At 30.9% G+C, this 12,096-nt stretch overlaps 1 protein-coding gene across 2 annotated transcripts; it reads left to right on the plus strand.

Annotated features, from left to right (window-relative positions):
• The first annotated feature begins 6,637 nt into the window (after positions 1–6,637).
• Positions 6,638–9,471, plus strand: LOC111018575 (uncharacterized). 2 transcript variants are annotated; one of them, XM_022294721.2, is made up of 3 exons: positions 6,638–6,867; positions 7,026–7,777; positions 8,721–9,471. In XM_022294721.2, exons 2-3 carry the CDS (start codon positions 7,062–7,064, stop codon positions 8,737–8,739), a joined length of 735 nt encoding a protein of 244 aa, XP_022150413.1. In that variant the 5' UTR covers positions 6,638–6,867; positions 7,026–7,061; the 3' UTR covers positions 8,740–9,471. The 2 variants fall into 2 exon arrangements, with proteins under 2 accessions (XP_022150413.1, XP_022150414.1); XM_022294722.2 differs by having other exon boundaries at positions 7,030–7,777.
• The last annotated feature ends 2,625 nt before the right edge of the window (positions 9,472–12,096 follow it).

The raw sequence follows: 12,096 nt of genomic DNA on the forward strand, positions 1-12,096 counted from the left end.
TATTTTCATGTCTCTACATTCAGGGTAGACAAAAATTTTCATAGGATCGCGTCCCAAAAATATGAAATGCATGTCTCGACCCCGTCCCTGTCCCCGATTCCATTTTTTAAATAATTAATACATATTTATTACATCTTTTTTATACTTAAATTCTAAAAACAATTGAAAACAATTATAAAACCGATAATTTTTCTCGAGAACATCTCTCGGATCCAAGAACGAGGTGGAGACGGAGATTAAAAATTTTCACAAGCACGAGAATGGGGAGAGCATCCTCATTCGCACCCAAACTATTGTCATATCTACTCTACATTAAATTTTCTCTTTCTAATATGTATTTTCAGTTTTCTAACTTTTTATAAATAAAAAACTAAAAATTGTTACCAAATATGTTTTGGTTTTTTGTTAAAAAAAACAAAAAATGATTATTAAACATATATGTTTTTGTTTTTTAAAAACCAAAAACCAAAAACAAAAAGCTAAAAACAACAAAAACTAAAAACTAAAATGGTTATCAAACGACCCCTTTGTTTTTGGCTTTTGGTTTTTTGTTTTTTAAAAACAGGATTGTTTGATAACCAATTCAATTTTCTGTTTTTTTTTCAAAAACTATTTTGAAAATCTATGTAAATTTAAAAAAAAAAAGTTTTCAGAAACAGGTTTTTTTTTCAAATCTGATTTTTTTTTTCTAATACTCAACTTTTTTTCTGTTTCTCATATTTATCTCTAAAAAATTATTTCTCACTTTAAACTTTTTTATTTCTAAATTTTTCTCTACAAACTTTATTTTCTCTCTAAAATTTTCATATTTTGAATATTTATTATTATTTGTCTATCTCCAAATTTTTCTATATTTTTATATTTTTATATTTTTTTCTAACCGACCACTTTCATTTCTCTCTCTAAAAATTTAATATTTTTCATAACTTTTTTCCCTCTAAAACTTCATCTTTTATAAGTTTACTTTCTCTCTGTATTCTATTTTTTCCTTTGAAAATTATATTTTACTTTTTGGTTCAATTTTCTTTCACTCTAACTTTTATTTATCTCTGTATTTAATTATTTTCTCTAAAAATTATATTTTGAATCTTATTTTTATTTCTAAATTTGTTTGCACTGTAATTTTTCTCTTTTTTTATAATTTCATTTTTTTCTTTAACATATCTTTTCCTCTCGACTTTACTTTTTTTCTCTAAAATTTTTCCCGTTTTGTTTTAACTCTTCTTTAACTATTTTTTTTCTAAATCTTTTTATTTATCTCTCTAAAATTTATCATTCAAAAGTTTATTTATATCTCTCTAAATGTGTATTTTCATGTCTCTACATTAGAGGGAGATGACAAAAATTTCCGCAGGGTCGAGTCCCAAAAAATAGGAAATGCATGTCCCAACCTCGTTCTCGTCCCTGATTCCATTTTTTAAATAATTAATACATATTTATTACATTTTTTATACTTAAATTCTACAAATAATTAAAAACAATTATAAAACCGATAAGTTTTCTCAAGAACATCTCTCTGACCCAAGAACGAGGTGGAGTCGGAGACTAAAAATTTTCATGAGCACGAGAATGTGGAAGAACATCCTCACTCGCACTCACACCATTGTCATCAAAAAAATTTCTCTAATATGTGTTTTCAATTTTCTAATTTTTTAAAAACTAAAAACTAAAAATGGTTACCAAACATGTTTTGGTTTTCTGTTTGTTAAAAATAGGAAACAAAAAATGGTTATTAGATATATATGGTTTTTGTTTTTTAAAAACAGAAAACGAAAAACTAAAAACTAAAAACAAGAAAACCAAAAACCAAAAACAAAAAATGGTTATCAAACGAGCCCGTAATGCTCTATTGATTAAATTCAAGTTCCAAAAAATGTTTCATCTTCTTTTAACTGTTTTGGATATATATACATGCATAGTGGACGAGGAAAATACAAAATGTAGAGGAGAATGCTCGAAATACTTTTACTTGTAGGGGAATCTCATTCACCATGCTTAAGTAGAGAGTGATGCAGTAGAAATCATTACAAAAACAACAGAGGATAGAGTAATTATACTCAGTGCGACAAATGGTATGGTTGCTTTCATAGGTGGTGTTGCATCTAATATCTCATTTTAAGCTTGAGGTTGAGGTTTACTCTTCATGAATCTTACTCCCATCCTAGGACGCGAGCTCGAGAGAGGGAGCAGTAGCATCACTAAGAGGCAGTAAGATTGAGATAGTTGTTGAGGTGGTGCGACGGTGGAGCAATACCACAGTAGAAGACACATGAATCTAACTTTTATTAATTTTTATATTTTTTCATACTTTACAATAAAACTATAAAATTTCACGTGCATTGCACATGTGTCTTACTAGTATATTAAAAATTCTTAATTAAGTCATTTCATAAAAAAATATGTAAAATTTTGTTAACAAAAAATTAATGTGTCATTGAATTATTGTTTTATTAATATATTTGGATATGTATGCATGCATTTTAGTGATTGGCAGGTTGAATTTTGTAAATAAATCGGTTGAGTTTCATGTATTAAGTAACGTTCAAGTGATATGTCCACGTTTAAGTGATATGTCCATCTTTAAAGAATGTTAATAAAACAATAATTTAATGATAAATTTACTTTTCTTACCAAATTCTTCATGGAAGTACATAATTGAGATCCTTAATAGATTAAACGTAAAATTGAGTGTTTTAAAAGATAAAAAGGACTAATTTGAAACCTACCTAAAAGATCTAGAGCCATTTGGGAGATTTAGCCATTAGTTTTTTTTTTTTTTAATTTAATGTATATTATATCTTTTTGGGGCTAAATATACGTTTGATTACTGAGGTTTGAGTTGGAGGTTTCTAATTGATTCATGTAGTTTTAAACTGGACACTTCTAATTCTTCATGTTTAACAATTATTCTAAATGAGTTAAAAGATGATGGTTAGTTATGTAGTAGAAATTGCTTACTGCAAGTGTACGGATAAAGTTTTAAGAAAAATAGTAAGTAAATACTGATATCATCTATTGGATTGGGTTCTAGTCTACTCAAGTAGTATTGTTAGGATCCCATATTGAATAGAAAAAAAGGACCTAATAATGCTTTATAATAGATATGAGCTACTCCTCTCATAACCAATTAGTTTTGAGATGGAATCACATGAATATTGATAAGCATAAGTGAAGCAAATAAATTAAAAACAAATCAATCAAAGATAATCTGTTTAGCTACTCAAGTTCATAAAAATATAACAAAATCTCAATAAGAGTCCCATGACAAAACTAGAAAAGTTAAGGGAAATGACAGAAACTAAATTTGTCGTTGATTGGTATTTCTCTCTCAAACTGGTGATAAAACTCCAATTCTCCAAAAAAGAAACTCCCCTCAACGGCGGCCAAACTATGTATTATAACACTCATCTCAACGTTGTACCCTAAATAGGCCAAAAATCCAAGTTAGAGGGTTGAAAAAACAAGAAATAGTTATAAAACATATTTTTGTTTGTGTTTTTTTTTTTCCTTCTAGGAATAAGATACAGTTATCAAATGTGTATTTATATTTCTACAATTGAAAAACTAGAAACGAAAATTCAAGTAAACAGAAAACAAGAAATATAAGACAAAAAACGAAAATGTTACCAAATGAAGTGTAATCTATTAAACGGAGAATATAACACTAACAAAGGAAGCAACTCGTTTATCCAAAATTTTCATTATATATTAAAAAAGTTTAAATAAATTTGTGTACTCCTTAAAGCTCATGTGAACTATTGTCTTAAAAGAGACGAATTATTTGTCAGTTCAGACCAAGGTTCAAAATTTCGATGTCAATGGAAATGTCGAGATCCTGATTTTACTGACATGTCGATGTCGAGGGATATTTCAGAAAAATCATGGAAATTGTAGATAATGATGCAATTTTTTTTTGAATTAGTAAATAAAACTTTAATTGTAGCTTAATGAGACTATAATTGATCGATTTTAACCATCATATCTAAATATACAAGTAATATACTTATAGAAATGTCGTCGCGATGAAAATGTCGAAACAAAATCGTGTATACATACATGGAAATGAATTAGTAAATTAAAGTTTAATGTTGCTTGATAAGAGGGGAAAAGACTTTTCCCCACTCCTTTGTCGATGTCAACCCCCTCGACACATCGACATGTCAAGCGGTATGTTAATGTGTCAATATACTTTTAGTACCCTAGTCTAGACTAGAAGATTTCTCAAATAATTAAACTTTAAAACTACAATAAATAAATAAATAAAATGTATATATCATATCAAGATATTAAATTTTCATCTCGATGTCAATATTTCATCCATATTTCAGTACGTCATAAGTTCGACATTGACATAAACAAGTGAGTTAAAATTTCTGCTATACCGTGAAAAAAAATCAACTAAATACAAAAGAGCATCAATAAAATATCATTAATGAAAGTGAAATGCTATTTTTTTCTTGGTCCAAGTACTTCTGCCCTAGTTGATTTTGGTTCATATATTTTCAAAAAATCTATTTTAGTCTCGCTACAATAATTTTCTTTTTTGGTGACGAAATTTTTCGTCACTAAAAGTTTCGTATATTTTGAAATTTTTTATTCAAATTTTTTGGCGACGAATTAATTCGTAGCCATAACTTTTGATTAAAATTTAGATTTTTTTATTCAAAACTTGTAGCGAGGAAAGTTGAAATTCGTCGCCATAAGGTATTTTGACGACAAAACTTAAATTCATCGCCAAAGGTTTTGAGAAATTGGGGGAATTTTACCGCGCAATTTTTTTGACTGTTAAATTAATTTTTTTTATTAAACAATTTTGGCAATAAAACTTGTAATTCGTCGCTATAAGAAGCGTAGTTTGGCGATGAAACTTAATTTCGTCACCAAAAGTTTGGAGAAATGGGGGAATTTTACCATTCATTTTTTTTTTTGTCAAACTTAAGGCGACGAAATTAAGGGTTTTTGCGACGAATTTTTATTTGGTCCATAGACCACGGTTTAACCTAACCCTCCTCATTTTTCTTCCATTTTTACGTTTTCTTCCTCCAACCCTACCTCTGTAACCCCTCCCTTCGCCGCTTGCGTCCCCACTGCTTCCTCTCCCTCCCTCCCTCCATTGCCTCTGCCCTCACCTTTCCCTCCTTCCACCTTCACTGCTCTCTCTCACTCCCTCCATCGGTCGTGGATGTATCTCCTCTTCGTCGTTCTCGTCCCTCGCCACCAATCTTCTTCTTCTTTTCCTTTTGAGGTATAATCTCTATTTGTTTTGTTGTTATTTTTTTAAAGTAATCTGAGTATATATCTCGAAATCATAGGATACCACCGCTGTGCTGTCGCCGCTGCTTCTCTCTACCGTGTCTCTCTGCTATTCTTCCTCGATAAATTTCCAAAACTTTTTGTCTCTCTTTCTCTATGTTGTTACCGGCTCAAAATCAAATTAATGTTACTTTTAAACTAGTTAGTTATTCATTTTGTAATTCAATAAATGTTTGTTGTAATCTCTTTTATCTTGTACATATCTTAAGTTTCCATGTCTTTAATTCTATTTTTTTTATGTCTTTAGTTCATTTTCTTATTTTGTGATGATAAAATAATTGGTTAATAGGTTTTGTATTGAGAAATTGATTTTGTGTTGTTTGTGCTGTAGATTTTTGTTTTGATAAATTCTTGAGGAACGACTTAGCCAGTTTGTCTTCTTTTAGAAACATTTTCTGTCATTCGAGGTCTTAAAATTCTTTTAGACATACTTAAACTACTTTTGTGCATAAAATTCTAGTTTTGAGATTATTTAGGAGTACTAGAAGAAGCTTATTTTACATTTGATCACATTCTTGCAATTAAATATTATTTTAGCTTATTTAAGTTCAATTGAGTTAGGTGGTGTGTTTTGAGATCATTTTTGGCATATTTGGCACCACTTGGGACTACTTAAATCTATCCTAAACTAATTTTTGGTTTACTTTACCCTCGCTTTGTCTGCTTCAAGTTAATACGTTTTGTTCTATTCATGAAGTTCATTTATAATATTGTAGAATAAGTTAGGTAAACTAATTCTTTATTGTCACTCTATGTTCAGATAAGTTTATTTTTTTGGGAAAAAATCTCAGTTAACTAGAGCTAGTATATCAGGGTTAAAGTATTTCAATTGAGATGATTAAAACCCAATCCTATCAGCTCAGTTGGATCACATCTCCTCGTTGTACTTTTACGATGTGGGACAACTTCTAGCACATGAGATCATCTATTCTTCAAATGTGGGACAACTTCAATTCGAATATTTTGCCAAAACCCAACAGTTTTACGGGGAGCCAAGGAGATGAAGTTTTCTAGATTAGGTTTAGATTTACTTTATAATCGAAATTTAGCTTCTGTCGTATTTGATTTTTTATACTAGACCGATTATAAATATTAAAAATTGGACACTACAAAGTTCATCTACTGGCTCTAAATTTTAAGATTGGATTCTTTGTTAAGAAACTTATTATTTAAAATCCTAGTCAAAGATATTTAGTTTACACCATATAAATATTCACTCCTCATCTATATTAAAACTCGACAAAGTGTACACATTTATTCAAATAATAAAAGAAGAGAGGTTGGATTATATGATATGACATTGACATATATATATCTTATATTGGAGAGGTGAAGGGAAATAGAAGAGAAGGGAATGGAAATTCGGTTGGTTAAATGGTAATTTCCGGACCCAACAAACTTGTAAATCGTTCCCGCCATGTCACCAACGAAATTGGGCGCGTGAATCTCGGCCTCACTCCCATCCCATTTCATCTCCACCGATTGGGCTTTATATAAAACACGCCCTCTCTCTTCTCAATCCCTCCGTTTTTCCCCCAATTCTCTCCCTCCCAGGTTCGTGATCTTCGTCTTCCAATTCCAGTTCTCTGTTCTTCTTCTGATCATCTCTCTTCTTCTTGTTGTTGTTGATTCTGATTCTGATTGCGCGATTGGTGTGTGTATATGGAGTGATTTGTTGATCAAATTGATTGGTTGGTTTTGGATTCATCTAGGTAGGTTTCCGGAATTAAAGGGATTTGGTTAGATTCATGGCGGATTCGCCATTGAAGCCGCCGGTATCGCTCCAGAAGCCGCCGGGATACAAGGATCCGAGCGCGTCCTCAGGTCCGGGGAAGGGCGGGAGGAAGGCGCGGCTGCCGACGTCGTACCAGCCGAAGAAGAAGCGGAGGAACTGCTGCCGGACCTGCTGCTGCGTGCTCTGCTTCCTGATCCTGTTCCTGATCGTGGTCGCAGCGCTGGCCTCCGCGCTGTTCTACCTTCTCTTCGACCCGAAGCTGCCGGTGTTCCACCTGATCTCCTTCCGGATCTCGGATTTCAAGGTGTCGCCCAAGGCGGACGGCTCGTACCTGGACGCGGAGGCCTCCATCCGCGTGGAGTTCAAGAATCCCAACGACAAGCTCGGGATCGTGTACGGGAGGATCGAGTACGACGTGACGGTGGGGGAGATGACGGAGTTCGGGCGGCGGTCGATCCCGGGGTTCACGCAGGGGCGGAGGAACTCGACGACGGTGAAGGCGGAGACGGGGGTGAAGAGTAAGCTGCTGGCGGTGGATGACGGGGGGAAGATGTCGTCGTGGTTCCAGAGCAAGACGCTGCCGGTCAAGGTGGAGGCCGACACGGCGGTGGGCCTCGTCGTGCAGGGCTGGTCCATTGGCCCTCTCGCCGTCAGATTGGATTGCGAGTCCAGATTGAAGAGCGTTGAGGCTGGTGACATGCCCGATTGCAACATTCATTTCCTCAGATGGTACCTCTCTATCCTCACCCGCCCTTTCTTTTCCTCAAAATCTTTAGTACTAATAGGTTTATATTATATCGTATTTTGATCCGGTACTCTCTTGGTTGGTATTGGATTTTTACAAGAGAGTGCAAATAAAAGTCCATACCTATGATATAATGATAGGACAATTATCTACAAGGTTTTTGGTAATAAAAAATAGAGTCATGAAGTTATACTATCTTGTTTTAATCATAGTTACATAAAATTACATAATTACACAAGTTAAACCCACAAGATACTACATAGGATTATACAATTGAAAAACATCCTCACTAAATCTAACCCACCATATAGGGACTACTTGCACAAGTCCCTTTCTTTACAAATAAAAACAAAACAAAAGTATCATAATCTTCATAAGAATGCTACACTATCATGCCATCACGAAGGTATTATTGGAGTATCGTTATCCTTTAACCGTTAGAAAGAGACCAAATTAACTCTATAATAATCTAAAGTGGCCTAAACAAAATTATAAAATTTAAGTACTTTCGGGTCAGGGGATTCGAACTCATGAACTCTTGAAAAGAGACACCTGGTAAAATTATAAAATTTAAGCACATTTGATAATGACTATATTTTCTATTAAAAAAAATGAGTTATTTACTACTTATTTATTCGTATATCATCTTTCTAAACATTACCTTGCTTATAAAAATACTTGACCTAACTTTCTTCCATTATAATTCAAATTTCTCGAATATTTTCCTATTTACATATATATAAAGTATTCTTTGTTTTTGAATATTATTTGCATATATATAAAGTTAAAGATGAATTACAAAGAATGTGGTGATTTATTTATTTATTTGCAATTTATTCTTAATTGATATAAGATCTTAACTAATTAATTATATGAACATGTGTTTTGTTGTAATTAGTGGGTTTTTGTTTTGGTGTTTGATTGCAGGATCACTATACGTGGATGAGATTCCTCCAAAGACAATTATATCCCTATTGAAAATGATAATCATTTTCTCTCTCTTTTTTCTTTTATTATTTTCTTTTGTTTGTTTATTTGGGTGAGATTTTTTTCACAACTCCCTTTTTCTTTTTTTCTCCCAAAATTATTTTTATTAATTAATACTATTTTAGAGAGTTCAAATAATTTGACCAAGTACATCATTTCGATAAGCTATTTAAATTCTCTATAATTATATTTTTCACGTGTGAAATATAATAAGAAAGAAAAAAAAAAGAAATTCCATTTGTATTGATGTAACGGGTGTTTATATGTTTTAAATTTGGATTATGTAATTATATACGTAAAGACAATGTAATTTGATTTTGGAAAGAAATTTGTTTGTTTTATTTGTTTAAAAGAAAAAGAAAAAAGAGGTGAGGGGTATGATATCTTCACCTCGACGTGGGACCTCAAGGGTGACAGACAAGGAAATCAAGAGAGACCATTTGGATTTTGGTGGGTGATGTAATGTCTCCTCTTCCTTTTGGATAATGTCTATGAAAACTTGCTTTTAATCTTTGAATATCTATTTTAGTCTTTTCCTTTGTTAGTATGTTCAATTAATGATGTTCCTTCATTGTTAAATAGGTAGCAAAAAAGAAATCTAATTATAAGGTAGAAATGAAGATTTCTTGTGTGTGGTACATTGATGTTGATGTTCTTCCAATAATAACAAGTTTGGCCATAATAATAGTAAGTGATATATATGCATATTAGTGATGTACTTTATATTAGGTCTACTTCTGATATACTTTAGCAATGAAGCAACAAAGCAACAAAGTTTATCAGTGATATACTTTATATTAGTATATCTGTCACATAAATGGTATGTTAGTGATATTATATATAAAATTTTAGAGAAATTAGACTAAATAACATAAAATAAATAAGTATTTGTAAAAATATCGTTGTTTCTAGTTTTTTTTTTTCGTTTTTAAACGAGCACCGTGGAAATACATCCCACTCAACCATCAAATTGCTAATCCAGTCCCTTGTATCATGGTTTCGAATCCCTAGGTCACAAAAGTGGTTTTTTGATTGGCTCATGTAATTGTACAAGTTTGCCGTTTATGTCATTTTTGTAAAATTTTAAACCTATACTATATATAAAAGTACATATTACTTTTGTACTATTTTTGTAATTTCTTCTAAAATTTTATATTAGGTATACCAGTTACATTCTTTATAAACCATTAAAAAAAATTATATTTCAGTAATATATGAAGAAAATTTATTGTATTTGCAAACTAATTTTCGTGCGTGACAAATTTGTAAATATGACAACCAATTTTTGTCATCCATTTTATAATTGTTAAAGGCCTAAAATATATTTTTATATTACTCATATACCAAAATTGATACTTTACCTATCATCAACAAATTTTAAACTCCATGAATTAAATTGTTACTTACTATAGTTTAGAGAGTAAATTATTACACATTTTAAACTATATATTTAGACTAAATTGTTACATAATAAAATTTAGAGATTAGATTTTTACTTTCGAAACCATATAAAGTTTATTTTAATCATTGAATTTTCATGATTTATTTAAGTTTGGTTTCTAACTTTCAAATATTTTGTTTTAGTCGCTTATAATTTTGTATATAATTTTTTTAGTTCAACAAAGAAGTAGGGGAGTCAAACTTTGGACTTGTAAGGCAATAAGTATTGTCTTATCCATTTGAACTATACGATAATTTATTTATTATATTTGCAATTCCAACCGGTGCAAGCTCGTATCCAGGACTTTAAAAGTTTAACTCTTATAATTAGCATTCCTTTCTTTTTAACTTCTCACTCGATCTTCTAACTTAGGATTATAAGACTTGTTCCTACTATATGAGCCGTATTTAAAAATATTTTTTCAAATAATTCCTCTGACTTTTGCATTAACTAATTGAGCTATTCTCAAGTTGATAAAAAGAGAAATTTCTAAAATCGAAACAATCATCAAAAGGGAGTAAAAATGTTTCGTCTATAGAAATATAATTAGGCAACAATGACACCATGCTATAATAGGGGCTAACGATCTTATTATCAAATAAAACAATTGAGCCATCAAAATTTTAGATATATATCTATACAAAGTATTTCTTAGAAATAATAAACATTTGCATTGAAGATAAATGTATTTCTTTAAAGTTTAAACACGTTAGATATATAAATTGATTGAAAAAAAAAAAACGAGCAAAGTAAAGCAAGTAAGCAAACAGGAGAAGAAATGAATATAAATATATAAAACACCATTTTTTTTTATGTTGGTGTTGAGGAGTGGCGGATCCAAAAATTTTGTTGAGGGAACTTTATATTAATTTTTAAGTAAGTAATTCACAAATTTATAAAAGTATGATTGTGAGGCTGATAAGATTATTTTTAAATATGCTCTACAAATTTAATTTCAAATATTGCATTTGTAATTAACTATTATATCTACCAAAACTATAATTAATTTTCTTCATTCGAAGGAGGATGATTATTTAGATTCCAAATTAAATTTATAAGAACATTAATAAAAGAAAAATTATACTATAAAATAAAAATGATAATAATTATATGTATAGTTGAAACACGACAATTTTATATTCTAGTCTAAGTTTTTACTAACTATTATATTTAAAATAACTTTAAATAGTCAAATTTATAGTCTATATTATGTAAAGTAATTAATAAAAAAAAGTACCTTAATAATTAATTCCCAAATTGTCATTTTCTTTAGATTCTCGAAAATTGAAATTGAAAATCTTTTGATGGCTCAATTATTTTATTTGATAATAAGATTTTTCACTAAATTAAGTCATGAGGGTTATTGGAAGATTCAAATACATTTACAAATCACTAGTAACACCTATTATATAGCGTGGTGTCATTGTTGAACTTTTAACTCACAAGCAAGGACAAAACAGAACAAATAAAAGCTGAATGTAATGAATAAGAGCAGCCGAAGACTAAACACAGTAGTTGAAACCAAAGTAAGAGCAAAAATTAAAACAGAGAGATAGGGAAAGAGATGGACAAACGGATTTGTAGTGGTTCCATCCAAGTATGATCTACATCCACTTTCTTCGGGCCATCCACTATTACTATAAGTGAGAAATACAACAGCATCAAGAGAAAATGAAGCAACACTCAAAGAAACCGGTGTCTCAAAAACCCATCTCAAAACCAAAGAAATTACAGCTGCTCTTCTTCTTCAATAACCTCACCACCCAGCTTCCTTCTTGAACAAGAAGCTAACAAACCTAGAGACGAAGACAACCCCTCGCTCTATTATAGAAAAATGCTCACCCAAATCACTCTCTCCTTTTTTTCAGTAGCACA

Source organism: Momordica charantia (assembly GCF_013281855.1).
Source record: "Momordica charantia cultivar OHB3-1 chromosome 7 unlocalized genomic scaffold, Mcharantia_2.0 BLBB01000007.1, whole genome shotgun sequence".
NCBI lineage: Eukaryota > Viridiplantae > Streptophyta > Magnoliopsida > Cucurbitales > Cucurbitaceae > Momordica > Momordica charantia.

What these genes read in the sequence shown, in the direction of transcription:
- LOC111018575 (XM_022294721.2), top strand. Translation starts at nt 7,062, where the DNA reads ATGGCGGATTCGCCATTGAAGCCGCCGGTATCGCTCCAGAAGCCGCCG.